This window comes from Boleophthalmus pectinirostris, unplaced genomic scaffold (assembly GCF_026225935.1).
Source record: "Boleophthalmus pectinirostris isolate CB_2022bp ecotype Guang Dong unplaced genomic scaffold, ASM2622593v1 HiC_scaffold_19, whole genome shotgun sequence".
NCBI lineage: Eukaryota > Metazoa > Chordata > Actinopteri > Gobiiformes > Gobiidae > Boleophthalmus > Boleophthalmus pectinirostris.
Genome location: NW_026571140.1, coordinates 41,750,380 through 41,768,291, shown reverse-complemented (window position 1 = coordinate 41,768,291; position 17,912 = coordinate 41,750,380). Strand labels below are relative to the sequence as shown.

Genomic DNA, 17,912 nt, shown 5'->3' with positions numbered 1-17,912 from the left:
CCAAATGATCCACAGTGTCCATATTTATATTCAACTTGTACTGATACTAAGGGCTAAATTAATGATTTTTGATGTTATTAAAGAAAAACTGAGTTTTCAGCTCAGATTTAATATTCTTTCAATTTCATTTCTCTCCAGCGAGAGAATCAGGAAGAACCCCAGAAGTTGTAGACGGCGCACCAACCAATCAGCAAAGAGTGAAGTCATGACGTCAAACTCGTCGCGTCTGTCTGTGTCACTTTTGTGGAACAACACAACAGTAAACAAAGCGTCGAGATGAATGTAGACGAAGACAGACATTCTGTGTTGGCAACGATTCCCGAGATCAAGGATTTAAAGTTGGAATAAAGAGAATGTTTGGTGAATTTTATCAAGAGGAAAGACGTTATTGTTCTTCTTCCTACAGGATTTGGTGCATTACATACGTCACGACCAAACAGCAGCGATTGGTTAAATAAAAAAGTACCCGCCTACCGTCGAGCGAACAAATCCTAATGCTGCGAGGTCAGGACGGTTTCAACGAAGTGAAACCGTCAGATGAAGCTGGCTAAGAGTTTCAAGGGTCTATATTACACTTTATTATTTATATTTATACACTTTTATTATTTTCTGCTCTCTGTTCTAATGTTGTTTCCTCATCACAAACAGACCTGAAGTTTTTGTTTCGTTTCATGTTTAACACACAAACCTTGCAGATTTAGACTTCAGAGTTCTTCTCTCAAACAACAAACACTGTTCCAACTTGTGATTTCATGCGTTAATACAGAAAATAAGCGCTCCATTGTGTTTTTTAACTCCATACACCTTCACTAGAATCATTTGGATGATCTCTAATAAGGTAAAACTACCACTTCATGACATCACAAGGTGGAACAGAGCGTTTTGAGCTTTGGAGATGCAATTTAAACATGTGTGAATGAAACAAAACACAACTCCAGGTCTGTTTTTGGGGAGGTAACAGCATTAGAACACGACTTAAAGCTCACAAAAGTCAAATCTGCGTAATTTAAGACCTTTAATCAACTAATTATTTGTTTAGTTAGTGATTAAGTGAGCTGAAGATTTGGTATTTTCTGGTATTTCTATGTAAAAAGTCAAGATTAAACTCATAATTTTCAAGTTTATCTGTGTTTATATAGAAGTACATTGTTTCTTAGTTCTTTTTTCAGTATAAATAGTAGTTTTTACATGAGCTCCCCCTGCAGGTGAAGTGCTGTAAGTGCAGTTTGGGTCAGAATCTGAATTTCGCCGCGCGTCTTTCTTAGTAAATTAATCCATCGTCAGGACATGTCCTTAATCGACCAATAATTCCTTTAGTTTATTCAATGACAGCTGTACAAAAACACATCTTTTTGGTCGGAGATCCCGCTTTGATATTCTGGGTTTGAAAGCCATGTTTTATTCATCCGCGATTTGAAATTCACAGTTATTTTCCACTCAAAAACCCTGTCAGACCAATCATAACAGTGTCTCTCAAAATGGCCGCCCGTGCCGCTGGATCTGTGGGGGGCCCGGGTCTCATGTCACAAACAGCTCATGCTTTATTCAGAGGCTCCGCGGCGTACGCTTTAATCCCATCCACATCATTTCGGTTTGGCTCCGCGTTAGGTTGTGAAAATAGACGTCGGCGGAGTCGGCGTGGCGTGCTCGGGCGGCCGTGCTCGGGCGGCTCCTCGGCGGGGCGCGCGTGTGTCGGCTCCTCCGTACAAATGCATTCCGCTGTCATTCAAACTCGGTCTCAATCAGCTCCGTCACGTTCGGAGCCTGACACGCGGAGCAGAGGGTCGCAGAGGATATGTGCCACAAAGCATCACAGTGAAGAAAAGGTACAGAGTGTGGACGCACCGATACCGATACCACGATGACACGACGCCACACAACGCCACCGGACACGTTCAGGAGGCCGTTTGTTGTTCTTCCTGACTTCAATGTCCAGGGGGAGACAAAAACTCAGAAGACACGGTGAGTTATATGCACAAATAATGTTCAATCATGTCGTCGTCAGCAGTTTGGAAAGATTTTAGTATCAGTGAGGACGACAGGAGTAAGGGGAGATTGTAAATGATGAAGTACGAAGGTGTCGATAGTCAGGCTGGTGTCACCTAGTGCCTCCGCTAGGGATGGGCATGATTAATCGAGTAATCGATAATTGATCATTAAGAATTTCATCGATTACGTTAATTTTAATCGACAAAACGAATGTAGGTTGGTGTGTGTATCGTGACCAAACAGGTGTGTACATGTGTCTCTGCATCAGAAGGAGCGAGACACAAACAGTGGGTCAGTCTGCAACGAACCGAAGCACAAATGTGGATTTAACGATGATTTGTACAAGAAATTCCACACTTTCCGTTGCGTTGGGACAAGTGTGAGTCCATGTGCACAGTGTATAAAGCAGCACATATGTTTCTGTGTCCAGTGGGAAAAAGTTTTACCAGGTGAGAGTCGCTCAATGTGGATGACGAGGCCCCACCCCCTCCCCCCCGTACGCTGTCCTGGTTTTGACAAACGCAAATCTGGTCACACTAACCTGTATTCACCTGAGTCATGTCTTTTAATCCAACAGAAATTGACCACTTCAGCGACACAAGAGCTGGAGTTTTATCTTCGCTTAGTTTATGTAAATTAGTGATGTGGTTTTAAGTTTTGTTTCTGTGAGATTTGAACAAAATTGAATTAAACACATTATAATGTCAAACGGGCTGATGTGGCTCTAGAGTCGTTACGGTTTATATGTCGTAAAGTTGAATTTATTTATGCAGGATTAGTAGTGCAGATAGTAATAATAATGATGATCATTTTAATATAAAAACGTTGATGATTAATCGATAATCGATCGTTAATTCTTCCGACGATCGATTAAGAAAATTTCATCGAATGCCCGTCCCTAGCCTCCGCTCAGTCTCATTTCTCTCCAGTGAGTAATCAGAATCGAACACATTAGACCAGAAGTCTCCAACCTGTAGCCCGGGAGCTACCAGTTGCTCGCCACCTCTTTCCAAATAGCTCACCAAAAGATTTCAAAATGATACCATTGTGCTGATAAATAACTTTTCTTTTTTTTTTTTTGTGCACTTAAAGCAGATGTCTCAGAGAAAAACAATTAGTAGTAATATATTGTGACAATTTTTTTATTCCCCAAACCCCCTTCCCATTACCCTCCTCCACTGTAATATCCAATCTCATAGTAAAAAAAATTATAATATTAATAACATTAATAAAAATAAAATAATGAAAAAATAATACAAATAAGAATAAATAAAGTAATAAGTAAATGTAATAAATAAATAAATAAATAAATAAAGGGAAAAGCGAGAAATACTTTTTTTTTTCTTTAATAACAAAAGTTTACTTAATATAGGCATGTAGCCTATTACTATTGCAAATGTATAATTATGAATTCCATCTTTTTGCACTAATAAATGGACAGTGGTTTATGTTTTATAGGCATCTAACTGTACCCAAAAGCTCGACCTCTTTCTTATAATCATCTCAATTTTTTTGCGGCCGCTAAAATGAGTAGCTCTCTGGCATTTTTGTTTAGTAAAGGAGCTCACCAAAGAAAAAAGGTTGGAGACCCCTGCACTAGACGATTCGCAAAAACCCCAGAAGTGCGAGTTCAGGCACCAGCCAATCAGCGAAGATCCATTTATTCTGTGTTGGCAACAATTCCCGAGATCAAGAATTTAAAGCCAGAACAAAGAGAATGTTTGGTGAATTTTATCAAGGGGAAAGACGTTATTGTCCTTCTTCCTACGGGATTTGGGAAAAGCTTACTTTACCAGTTAGCCCCGTTAGTGGCGCATTACACACGTGACGACCAAATAGCAGCGATTGGTTAAATGAAAAAAGTACCTGTCTACTGTCGAGCGAAAGAATCTGAACGCTGCGAGGTCAGACGGTTTCTACGAAGGTGTCGAGAGGTGGAAGGGAAAACACCTCATTTAATACGAGCAGTTTAATGAAACATTTGAAGACACGCCACAGTGCGTCGAGTTCACCAAAGCAGCACTAGGCGTCAACAGCAAACTTTAACCGAAGTTTTCAAGAAGCGAGACAAAATATCCAAAGATAGAACTCGGGCAACAAAAATAACCAAGGCACTGACCCACTACATTGTGCTAGACGACCAGGCCACTTTCAGTTGTGGATGATATTGGGTTTCAGCTAGAGCCGTGCACTAGGACCCGTGGGACCCAACGCCAAACAGTGCGGCGCGGGACACATTTTGAAAGCTCACTGCGGGCACAGGCAGGAGCAGGACTGCACAATGCGGGCGGAGCGGGATGATAACCTGCATTTTCACAAGACTAAATGAGTGTAAAGTAAAATATACAAATGATGAATTTATGCCTATCATACAACATATGTGTTGAATATGTTATTTGGCATTAATAAAAACATTTTAAGCAATCAAATCTCACGCACATTTTAGATAATTCCTTTCCACTTCTCTGTGTTTGATAGAGCTTAAGATGGCGAACGTCCTCATCTTGGGGGATTTGCAGGTGGGAGCAGGACAAAATATCACAGATGCTGACGGAAGCGGGAATGAAAATTACAATTCTTTGTGGGAGCGGGCGGAAGCGGGACTTCACAGCGCGAGTGAGAGTGCTGAAAATTCAGTCCCGTGCTTTCCTCTAGTTTCAGTATCTTATTGATGTTCTAAAGCCCAGATACGAGCTGCTCCGTCGTTGCTACGTCACAGATGTGATGTTGCCGAAAGTGTTCGATGCTGTAAACCAGCATCTTTGTAACTTTTTGGTGGAAGCTCCTTCATCTGCTTGTTTCTATGGATTTGTCATTTCTCTGCCTGAAATGTTCCACAGTGTGACGTTAAACAGCTCTACTTTACCTTTATTCAATTACAGGTGGTTTTATAGCTCAAAAATACCAAGAAAAACAGACATTCTGATGGTGAGCGGGGTCGCCTCTCCACAGATCTGACCAGTAACTTTTTCTGGTTTGGTGTCCATGAAGGTAGAAAGAAGAAAGGTTTAATGCCATACTGTGAAACATTCCAGACAAAGCAATAACTACTTTAAAAACACAGAGGAGCATTTTGGAGGTGAAACTGATCCAAACCAAGTCTAAAACTGGACAAAAAGAAAAGCAGGCTCAAATCTTATACTCATACATAATCTGGTCTTCATTATTTCGGTTTCGCTCCGTGCTGCGTTCAGGAAATATCGTTTGGCGGCGTTGGCGTTGGCGTTGGCGTGTTTGTGCGTCCGTGCTCGGGCGGCTCCTCTGTGGGGCGTGTCGCGGCTCCTCTGGACGGATGATTTTTGCTGTCACTCAAACTCAGCCTCCATCAGCTCCATCACATTTGGAGTCTCATCAAAATGTGACGGAGCGTTCACTCATGTCCGTGAAGTGTCATCTGAACGTGAGATCTGCCGTCACAGCGTCTCCAAGTGTGAGGGTCCCTGGAGGCTCATCGCAGTGTGTGTGTGTTTTTGTGTGTGTTTGTGTGTGTGTGCGCGTGTGTGTGTTTCTACTGTACTGAGTTTTTGGTAACATTTGTGTTCTTTTCAGTTTCATACACCATTGTTTTTCCAAAGACTGGGTCGCGACTCTCAGGTGAGTCACAAGCAGCGTTGGGAGTAACGCGTTATAAAAGTAACGAATTACTGTAATGCATTGCTTTTTGCTGTAACGCAGTAATGTGGCATTACAGGAAAAAAATTATATTTTACTCGGTACAAATGTCAGTAACGCACATTACAATGCTTTTTTAACCTGGGTTGAAGTGGTGGGATTTTCTTCATACAAATTCACTAAAATCACTGCGATATCAGCAGCAGTGAAACGCCGGAGACGCGCCCTCGTAGACCGTCAGGTGACCAAGGGCGAAAGGGCCGACGCAGAACTCCACACTCCACTGGGGGGGGGGGTCCTAGATTCCAAGTTCTAGTTCAAGATTAGTCCTTATCAGACCAGAAGTACAAGCACATGCGTCCTGTGGCTCAGGTCTCTCCAGGGCTCTTGTGGCTCAGAGACTTTAAAGTCTCTCCACGGCCGACCACGAGAGTCCATCTGTGACATGTTAGTGTCATATGAACCATCTGCAGTCTGAGGAGCTCAGGGACCGGCCTCCTGCTGTAGTCCTGGTTTAGTTCTGGTTTAGTCCTGGCCTCCTGGTTTAGTCCTGGTTTAGTTCTGGTTTAGTCCTGGCCTCCTGGTTTAGTCCTGGTTTAGTTCTGGTTTAGTCCTGGCCTCCTGGTTTAGTCCTGGTTTAGTTCTGGTTTAGTCCTGGCCTCCTGGTTTAGTTCTGTTTAGTCCTGGTTTAGTTCTGGTTTAGTCCTGGCCTCCTGCTGTAGTCCTGGTTTAGTTCCGGTTTAGTCCCGGCCTCCTGCTGGTGCCCAGAGTCAGGACTAAACACGGGGAGTCAGATTTTCAGATTCACGCAGATAAAACCTGGAACAGTCTGAACATGTGAGACAGACTCTTCTCTCTCTTTTTAATTTTATGATAATTATTTATGTTTTGATTTGTTTGTATTGTAATTTTAATGTATTTCTTATTCTTTAAAGCACTTTGAATGACTTTGTGTACGAATTCCACCTTGTGATGTCATGAGGGAATCATTTTCAAATTAACATCTACATTTATCTTCATATTCAGTACAGATTGGTAATTCCAGGGCTGAAATCCTCCAAATGATTCTAGTGAAGGTGTGTGGAGTTTGAAAACACAGTGAAACGCAGTGTTTGTGTGTTGAACGTGCGTGAATGAAACAAAACACAACTCCAGGTCTGTTTGTGAAGAGGAAACTACATTATAACACAGAAAATAGTGTAATATGGGTCCTTAAAATACACACATTTATCAAACCCACATGTTTGTGATCGTACCTGAGCTCTGTCCCATGATCGTGACTTGAGACGCGTCTCCTCCAAACAGGTGGATGTTCTTCTGGACCCACTGCAGAGCCAAGATCTGGTCCATGAAGCCGTAGTTCCCTGAAAACACAACGGTAAATGTTCAATGGTCAGATTTTTATAAAGTTTTCTAGTTCAGTTCAATTTATTTGCCTTGCGGTCTATTCACGTTACGTCACAAACCAGAAAAACGTTTGGAGACATGCAATGGCAACTTCCGATGGGCTCTGTTTGAGGTAGTAAGTCTGAAAAAGTCTAGGAAAAATGAGAAAATGTCCCAGTTGTGTTCTTCATCTCCATGTCATTGTAGCGTTCCGTTATATTTGCCTCATCAACAATTAAAACCTTCAAAATCGCACACAAAGACACAAAGTCGGGTCACGTCTTTGTGTCTCCCCGAATGAGAAGAGAAGCAAATCGCAGCCAAAATCGGGCAAATTCTCCTGTAGCGTGTGGCGGTATTCATGATGTTTACGTCGAGAGCGGGATTCGAACCACCAACCTCCCGATCAGTGGACAAACGCTCCACAAACTGAACTACTGCTGACCAGAAAAGTAAAATGAGAGTGGTACTGACAAAAATCGTAACAAAAGTGCAGAAATCACCTTATATAAGCGTGTTCATTTTATAGAAAAATAAAAATGTGACTGTTTGCTGCTCTTTGCATCAGTGAGAACAGGTAGAGGGCGCTCTTGGAAAACATTGTCAAAATGAATGACACTCCAGAAAAGTATGAGGAAAAGTATATTTAAAAGGCCTTTACTATATTTACTATATTTACACTAAGGCTGCGTTCAGACTGCAGCCTGAAGTGACCCAAATCAGATTTTTTGGCCTCTATGTTCCTGTATCTGATCTTTTAATGACAGTCTGAACCACACAGATCCGATTTTTTCAAATGTGACCCAGGACACTTGGATATGTGCTCCTGAAACTGATACATATCTGATCTTTTGACATGTGACTTCAGTCTGAACGACCAAAGCGCATTCATCCACCTACACGTTATCAACAAGACACAAACGTCACTATTCTGCGCTGAAGTAGGAGAAAATTGTTAATGAACTCAGTGTCACTGAAGTGAAGCACATCACCACTCACCACTCTTGGCTCCGTCTCCACATCCACATGTTCCTTTCAACGGACTGAACCACAAAACACCACGGCTAAAAACCTCGTCCTTCTCCTTCTCAATCTCCTCCTTAAAACAAGTAAGTTGTTCATGTTCTGGCTCCGGTACGAGAGGAACTTTAAAATCTCCAGGTGCTCGATGCTGCGTCCATGTTTGGACAACTTCAGTAAACACAGAGACGCTCGCTGCGGTTGACGTCGTCGTGTCTCCAGTGCACATGCGGGACACTTTTGGGCCATTTAATGTTCACACTGGAGTCACATACAAGTTGCATTTAATTGGAAATGTGAACGACCTCGAAAAAACATCAGATTTAAAAAAAAAATCTGAATTGAGCGTTAAGCCCTGCAGTCTGAACGTAGACTAAGTGGCACTTTTTTTCCATGGTTTGGGTGTTTCCTGCGACTTCTATATTAAAATGTTGAGAGTGAAGCAGTGAGAGGTTCTAGTCTTGTGTGTGAGTATCTGCTGCTCCTGTTCCTCCTGCACCACTGTCACTTCACTCTACTGCGCATGTCTCCTGCAGAAAGAGCCTCTGTTCTGTCTGTATCATGTCAGTCGATCGCACTGTTACTTCTGCACCACTGAACAATTTAACATTTAAACAAACTTATAAAGTCAACGACTGAGAAAACTGAACACAAATGCCCCCAAAAACTAAATCAGATTATGCAGATTACAAACTGCAAGTCGTGAAATCTGCAGCTGAAAATGAGAATCGAGCAGCAGAAAGAAAGTTTGGAGTGAGAGAGAAACTTGTGACACCGGGAGCAACTTTCCTGAAGTCACTGGATGGATGGACAAACCATCCTGTCGGGATTCAGAAAGACCGGACTCTCAGGTCTGCAGACCAACTCCAGTTCGCCGTCCCAAAAACAAAACGTGAGCTTCGTGGGGACCGTGCGTTTTCTGTTTCTGCCCCTCGGCTCTGGAACCAGTCGCCATTAGAGTCTGTACCTGTTTTTAAATCAGTTCTAAAAATGCACCTTTTTCACTGGCGTTTAATAAGTGACATGTATATTTCTTGTTGAGTATTTGACAGTTTTCTATGTTTTTTAGAAGCTGTATTGTATGTGTACCATATATTTTCTTCTAATGCGATTGTCATTGTCTGTCCTGTGTTTGTGTGCAGCACTTTGGCCGACTGTAACATTTTTAAAGTGCTTTATAAATAAAGTTGGTCTGGAATAATTCTAACTGGAACTGATGCTGAGTCTGAAGCGTCGCTCTGTTTACCTCCGGAGGTCGAGGCCGAGTTGCTCAGAAGTGACACCGAGGATGAAGAATTGAATGGATTTAGTGATTTGGAGTGAGATGGAGAGTTTGTTAAACTTGTTATTTATGTTATAGTTTATCTGAAGAACTGTTCATATGTGACGTTAAAAGTCTGTTGTTCTCTCTTCTATTGTTTTTACTAGAACTTCACTTTCATGTACTCTGATTTTATCATATAAATTTCCCCCAAAATGCATGACTTGTATGTTTTTTTCTTCTTCATTATGTATTTTTTGACTGGAGCGATTTATAGTCCAGAAAATACGGTATTTAAATGTCCACAATCGACATGTTTCAGCCATGACCAGGGCTTAGTTAGAATCACGTTGCTGTCACTTTAGTAGTTTTATTTATAGATGATATACTAGTACTCAATATTCTAACTTTGCATTTCTTCAGAACAACAGTTGTGATTTTATTCTTTCTGTAATATATTCCCCATCTCTACACGAAATGGTGCGATAAAAATATACAAGGACAGAAACAGAGAAATAGAAATGCAACAGCGGACATATGGAGCACCAGAGCACCAGCTTACAATTAAAACATAATGTAAATATTTATTGTAGACGCCATATGTTTGTGTTTATTTTATATTGTGCCTGTAGGTGTGAGCTGTGCAGTGGTTTCAAAAGGATGTGGAACCGAAAATACAGGCAGTCGTCACTAAAATTGTAAAACCGAACCTAAAAATAACAACAACACCTGGCGTATAATTTGAAGCTGCACTGTGTAACTTTTCTGGCAGAGTTTCCATCACCTGCTTGTTTCTATGCAGATAAAGTGAGAGGTAGAGGGTTTTTACAATTGCCACGAGCTTTAATTCTGAATAAAAATGAATTCCGTGTAAACACTTAATTCCTGATGAAAATGATTATTCGGAATTAAACTTAATTTCGAAGTAAGTGGGTGGTTTATTCTGATTTTAAAGCCGAATTAATGTATTCCTCGATCATGTAAACGTTTATGCTTCTTAAAAATAATCCCGGTCGTTCAGCACATGCTCGCTGGGTCGTCCTTCTGACGCGATTCGAACGATCCGGATCGCGTCTCTTTGGATTTGTGAGTGGGATGCAGGAGTGGGCTGAGGTAGAGCAGCCGTTGACTCAGGGCCTGTTTACACGAGAACGCTTGCGGGTAAAAACGACAAAATATTTGATCAGAAGTGTCTTCCGTTTAGACGGTGACTGTGTTTTTGGGGCTTAAAAACGCAAAAATTTGGAGTTGAACACGCTCCGCCGTAGCGTTTCCGTCTACACTGCCCAAGACGCAAAACTCTGGTCAGTTCTGCTCAGGTCGTGTACATGTTTACGTCACATACATCGCCACCGAGAGTCACCACTAAGTCGCTTGGCATGCAAACACAATCGAATTCCACACACGTTTGCGTCACCGTATGCACACAGATTTATTCCCGAAAATGCTCATTTAAACGCGGAATAAAAAGTGAAGACGCGACGCCACTTTTGCGTCTTCTGTTCAGACCGTCATCATATAAACGTAGCCTGAGTTTGTCTTCTTCCTCTCTTCTTCGACACTCTTCCCTTCTCCTCCTCAGCTGACAGACTTAAAGTGCGATGAGAGAATTCTCCAGCTGCTGCTGCAGCCCCGCTCACAGTAAGAATGCTTCTCAAGATAATTTTAGTATTTAAAGAAGCGGTATGATTCATCAGTCTAACCTCACAGCATTAGGATTCTTTTGCTCGACAGGAAGCGAGGTTCCGTTTTTTTTTTCTTTAACCAATTGCTTCTGTTTGGTCGTGACATATGTAATGCGCCAAATCCCGTAGGAAGAAGGACAATAACATCTTTCCCCTTGATAAAATTCACCAAACATTCTCTTTGTTCCGGCTTTAAATCCTCGATCTCAGCAACACTGAATGTCTGGCTCTTCGCTGATTGGCTGGTGCCCAAACTCGCACTTCTGGGGTTCTTGCAAACTGTCTAGTGCAGGGGTGTCAAACATAAGGCCCGGGGGCCAGATCCGGCCCTCCAAGACCTTTAATGTGGCCCTCGGCTGATTTTCTACTAAAATATTTTAATTATTTTTTATTAAAAATCTTGTTAATTTTCTGTGGTGTTTATCACAGCAGCGTCTCCAGCGTCTCTGTACGTGGCCCCTCCCACCAGAGCAGCACAAATGAAGACTTGTCTCTTTCCAAACGCTCTTAAAGGACGATCGTTTTGACTGTTGACCGTGACACCCTCATCAGAAAAATGTCCAACATGAGAAAAGTGGAGCCGAGTGCAGGATTTTCCAAAAAATATGGACTTATTCCTATTTACATACAAGTTCATGTTAAAACATTGTACTGAAATTACATTTTTCTTAAAGTTTCAGGTTGTTGATAATATTATAATATTTTGTAAAAGAAAGAAGTTCATCAATTAAAAAAGATTTCTGTAATAGATTTGTGTTTCTCTGCACAAATATTTGAACTTATTGTTATTTTTGGGGTTTATATGACATGAGTTTCTGATCCGGCCCCTTTGGGATCAAAGTCGGTTGGATACGGCCCCCGGACCAAAATAAGTCTGACACTCCTGGTCTAGTGTATTCTGATTTATGACCTTGTCACTGAAGAGAAATGAAATTGAGCAGAGGCACTAGGTAGCGCCAGTCTGGCTTGCAATATTGCAAAATCGACTTTGCAAATCGATTATGCAAAATCAAGTTTTTGGAGCTTTCTGTCATGTTACAACAAAAAAGATGTTTTAGAGTCATTCATGCATGTTTGAGTAATTGGGCCCAATTCAAACCCTCCTTACGGTTAGCTGTGAGATTCCCATAAGATGAGAATTCTACACACACACATATATATATATATATATATATATATATATACACATGAACATGAGACAAAACCTGAAATGGCCTGCAGTAGTTTCATTAGCTTAACAGGTATGTAAAATGTATTTGGTTTGTGGTAGCGCTCTGAAGGGGTAGCGACTTAGCACAAAGAGCAAAGGGAGTGGAAACTTATTAAATGTGATAAGTTCTTTTTGGCAAATATCGCATTTTCAAAACAATAAAAGAGAACACAGTGATCTAAATATGTGATGTGTTTAGCAGTGAATACCTCAGAAATTTAATGCCACATTGCAGAACATTCTGGGCAAAGCAATGACATCTCCATGGAGACCAGCAAAAGGTTGATTTCCTACTAGAAAAGCTACAGTGTGCAACTTAAACAAAGCAATATAATAGAAGAAAAAAGAAGAAGAAGAGTAAAAGATGGGTTCAAATCACAGCCTGTTATCATATTTTTTTCTCTGATCAAGTAAAAGTGAAAGAGAAAGTTTGAGGCATAAATAGTTAAAGTGAGTGTCCTGATTTTCTCTGTCCCACTTCCTGTCACAGCTCAGACTATTTTTAACCCTTCGGAGGCCAGAGGAGCAGAAGTGGGTCGAACAAACCGGGGATTCAGAATTAGAAAAGTCAAGATGAAAAGACTCAGGCTCATGTGAACGGGTCAGTGAGCCTCAGCGTTATGTAACAACACTGCCCCCTGGAGGAGAGACTCGCAACATCCCACTTTCAATTTAAAGGAACTGTAAGTATCCTGAGTATTTTATTGTTTTGAATGTGGTATTATAATCACAATTGAACCTGAGAGCTGGCGATATGGAAAAAAATAATCACAGTTTGTTTTTGTTTTTTTCTATATTGACAGATCTCGATTTCTCGATTCGATCTTCTTCCATCTTGTTAAAAACACAGCAGGGTGTCAGGATCACTACAGTTTTTATTTCAGGACCAGTACCGTATTTTTCGGACTATAAGGCGCACTTAAAATCCGTAAATTTTCTCAAAAATCAACAGTGCGCCTTATAATCCAGTGCCTGAAGTGTTGACCAGGTTTTGTATTCACCCTGTGTGTCTGTGTGTGTGTCCACCCGCGATAATTCCACCATCAGGCAGAAGGTTCAGGGTCCCAAACTGTAAACTGCAGATTCAAACATTCTTTTGTGCCACTAGCTGTTAAACTGCTAAACTCAGATAATGCAGTTAAAAAATAATTATAAAAGGGATTGTGCAATCAAAACTGCACATAGGTGTAGGGAACGTGCAATTAAAGCTACACATAGGCTTAAGGAATGTGCAATAATTAAATCTGCACATAGGCTAAGGGAATGTGCAATAATTATAACTAAAACTGCACATAGGCTTAGGGAATGTGCAATAATTATAAAAAACTGCACATAGGCTTAAGGGAATGTGCAATAATTATAACTAAAACTGCACATAGGCTTAGGGAATGTGCAATAATTATAACTAAAACTGCACATAGGCTTAGGGAATGTGCAATAATTATAACTAAAACTGCACATAGGCTTAGGGAATGTGCAATAATTAATAGAACAGAAGAATGCAAGGTTCTGCCTGTTAAGGATAATTTAAGGGTCGTGTTGGTGCATCACTCGTGGTCATACTGGTCTCATATTTACTTTGTTTTATGGTGTTTGTTTATGTGCTGCTTTGTGTTGTGTTGTCCTGTTTTTTGATAAAACATGTGACCCCCTGTCCCAAGACAAATTTCTCCCATGGGAGACAATAAAGGATTATCTTATCTTATCTTACAGACCGATTGGCACCAGATTTGGTACGCAGGTCAAGCTCCTGTGCCCGATGCAGCAAAAAAAAGTTTGGTGACGATCCGAGGTCATTTGAGGTCACACGGGTCAATTGAATCGTCATCACATTATAAAGGGTCGGCAATTTCTGAATAATCTGCGGCTAAAATATTCACCCAATCATCACACAAGTTGGCGCGCACAAAACCGGGGCACACTGGATGTTACAGGTTGAAACCAGGCAAGGTCACTTGAAGGTCAAGGTAACCAATGTCAAATATGCGTTTTTGGTCATAACTCCGCGAAGGATGGAGCTTGAGCAACAGGAGAGTCTCAAAATCTCAGAAAAATTTATATCTATTTATAATTCTATGCATTTATATAGTCAAATATTAATAGTTTTGGAGATAATCACTAATTCTAACAGTTCCTTTCTCTTTCAGTGTAGCTTAAAATTCTAATTGAAACAAAAATAATTTCCGTTTCTTGTTTTTCTGGTGAAACACAACACACTGATCTACAGTCACACAACTAACATACACAACTAGGGGTGTGCAAAAATATCAAAATATCGATATATCGTATCGTTTAATATGATGATACAATATCGATATCGTGGGCTGCTGTATCGATATATTGAATATATTGGTATATTTTACAAAATTTTGTTACAGTGCTACAGTTTTGTTGCTTGTTTAGTGTTAGGAAAATCCTTTATGCGACACATTTGACATTTTCACAGTTTTGATGATTAAAAACTTTGTTTTTAACAAAGACTTTTAGTATCACAGACATGATTTAGCCTTTATATTTTACAGAACATTATTAAATCATCCAATGAGATTCATTCAGTCTTCCAATATTCTATGTTATTAGGTTCTTCTTTTCAGACCTAGAGTGTTATTTCATACCTGACAGTTTCGACTGCTCACTAGCGTCTTCCTCAGAGTCACGTGATGTTGCTGTCGTCCTGCCTCCACCGGTAGGAAGACAGCGCCAAACCCTGTTTAAATCAGCTGACCAGACACGTCACAGCAACATCACGTGACTCTGAAGAAGACGCTAGTGAGCAGTCGAAACTGTCAGGTATGAAATAACACTCTAGGTCTGAAAAGAAGAACCTAATAACATATTATTAAATTGTTTTGAAATACATCGTATCGAATCGAAAATGCACTGTATCAAGATATGTATCGTATCGTGGTCTATGTATCGAGGTTTGTATCGTATCGGCAACTTCTTAATAATACCCAGTCCTACACACAACTCATGAAAAATGATATTTTGGTTACACACTAGTGAACACAGACATTCTCATGTGTGACCAACATCACACAAATGTTCATGGGCCTGTACACATACACACAGTACATTGTGGATATAATGATCATGTGATATGGGCTGGACTCCTCATAAACTGCTTCTGTGGTGATGAACTGAACCACCAACGCCTCATGAGGAACCAGGTTGATGTTTCTGATTGAGCTTGTTCTTCTTGTGCTTAAAAAACCTCGAACCGATTTTATGTGGTGCACGACGCTCAAAAATCTGTCAAAATGTTTTAGTACGACTTTGGTAAACTACGAAGTACGAAGCCGCGCCGCTTGATGGATTGTCGAAGCATTACGGCGACTGTAGTCAGGAACCTCACGGAGTCCGACAGAAGTGCACAAGGAGTGAGCCGTTTTTTCAGCGCTTACAGTTTACGCAAATGAGCCATGTGGTTTTAAGTTTCGTTTCTGTAAAACGCAAAACAAATGTGCGTAAAGCTGCATTAAACACATTATTACTCAATGTATATTTGAGTCGTTCTCGTAGGAAATAAAAAAACAAACTTAAATGATCCACCCACATTCACATTCATAATCCACATTCATCAAAACAGGGAGGCAACACCGGACGTAATACGCCACGATCTGCCGATGGATCGTGGACGCCTGGACTAAGGATCAGACTCAAGTGTCGTCCGTTTGTTTTGCTTAATGCTCCTTATAACCCAGTGCAACCTACGTATGAAAACAGACGAGAGAATTCAACATTATTGATATTGTGCCTTATAGTCTGAAAAATACGGTAATTCCGGAGAAATTCACATGTAAAGTTTGGAATGAATTTGTACAATATATTCAGACTAAAAGCACGTGTTTGTTACTGTTAGTGAAAGAAACACGTGCAATGTCCGTGCGCTAAATTAGGACTTAAGTTTCGCTCATAAACAGTGAGAAAATAGTTGTTTACGCTCCATAACTTGGATTATGATGATAAGAAGCAGAAGAAAGAGGAGAAAAGGTGAGGAGCTGCAGCTGGATGAGAGAAAGAGGGCGCGGGAGAGGGGCAGACGACACTTCACACACCGAGGCTGAGGGAGAAATACTGGACTTTTAGAGAAACTGTGCAAATTGAAGTCCAAACTGGTGAAATGAAACAGTGCATTATGGGGCAGGCTGCTTTTTCCTAAACAAGACAGCGTCAAATCCTGGTCAGCTCCACACACATGATTGACTGTAAGAGTCTCATCATCGAGCTGGACCAAAGCAATCGGGATTTATTGATCTTGTGAATTTTGCCAACTGGATTTCAGTGCTGAAGCTGGCAACCCAAATGAGAGAGTCACGTGGGGGTCACATTTTTATACAGCGCTTTTCCACCTTCAAGGCTCAAAGTGCTCTACAACAAGGAACCACACACACATTCACACACCAGTGTACACAGACACTGGGGGGGAGGTGGGTTAAGTGTGTTGCCCAAGGACACAACAACAGTATTCATCTGTAGGAGCTGGAATCACACCAACAACCTGTGGGTCAGTGGATCTGAACGCTCAATCAATGATGTTTATGTCGAGAGCGGGATTCAAACCGCCAACCTTCGGATCAGTGCACAAACACTCTGCCAACTGAACTACTTTGGCCCAAAACCAAAACACAAAATTAGAACATTTTATAAAACATAAAAAAAAAGAAAAAAAAAGATCTGCACTGCAGTTCTTTGAAGCTCCAAGTGTTTTTTAATGACACCATAATGTGAAGTTTTGGGCCAAACAACTGCCGTGCGAGTCTCCTTCTTTGTTTGTACTATTTTTGTCTTTGGACCCAGTGCACAGTCGCAGTTTCTGTTGGATGTGCATGTCTCTATCTACCAGTAACATTTTATAAAAGGCAATCATGTCCAATGTTTAACTAATCTAGAATAAATGAGCATTAGAATTGTGATTAATAAAAGTTGTATTTGAGCATGTTTACCTTGTGTCAGGGGACACAGTCACGTCATGTTTACGACATTTTAAATCAAAACCAAAACAACTCCTTTAAAGGGCACATAGTAGAGCCCTGCACTCCCGCGGGCCTCCTGCCGGTGGGTGGGATGATAAACTGCACTCCTGCAAATTAAGCAGGAGCGTAAAATAAACTGTTGTGGTGAAGAGAGAGCTGAGCCGAAAGGCAAAGCTCTCGATTCAATCTACGTTCCTCCTTTCACCTCTGGTCATGAGCTCTGGGTAGTGACCGAAAGGATGAGATCGTGGATACAAGCGGCTGAAATGAGTTTCCTCCACAGGGTGTCTGGGCCCTTCCTTAGAGACAGGGTGAGGAGCTCAGTCACACGGGAGGAGCTCAGAGTAGAGCCGCTGCTCCATCACATCAAGAGGAGCCAGTTGAGGTGACTCAGGCATCTGCTCTGATCCTCCTGTGCTCCTCCAAGTGACACAAGTGATTAAACTGTGCCTATCAGACATCATTTGTGCTGGATATTTTATTTGGCATGAATAAAAATCTCATGTCTAATCTCACGCACATTTTAGACGATTCTTTTCCACTTCTCTGTATTTGACAGAGCTTAAGAAAGTGAACATCTCCATCTTGCGGGATTTGCGGGCGGGAGTGGGAATGAAAATTCTGTCCAGCGCAGACCTCTAACCCAGGGATGTCAGACTCATTTTGGTCTTGGGTTAGAGTGGTGAGAAATGCAAATCTATTACAGAAATCTTTTTTAATTGATGAACTCTTTTACAAAATATTATAATATTATGAACAATCTGAAACTGTAA

At 41.1% G+C, this 17,912-nt stretch overlaps 1 protein-coding gene across 1 annotated transcript in view; it reads right to left on the bottom strand.

Moving 5' to 3' along the window:
- The window catches only part of si:ch211-71n6.4 (para-nitrobenzyl esterase), an 83,893-nt gene that overhangs the window by 21,985 nt on the left and 43,996 nt on the right, over positions 1–17,912 (bottom strand). The window contains 1 exon segment of the mRNA XM_055154617.1: positions 6,858–6,965. Within this exon segment, the coding sequence (XP_055010592.1) occupies positions 6,858–6,965 (108 nt within the window).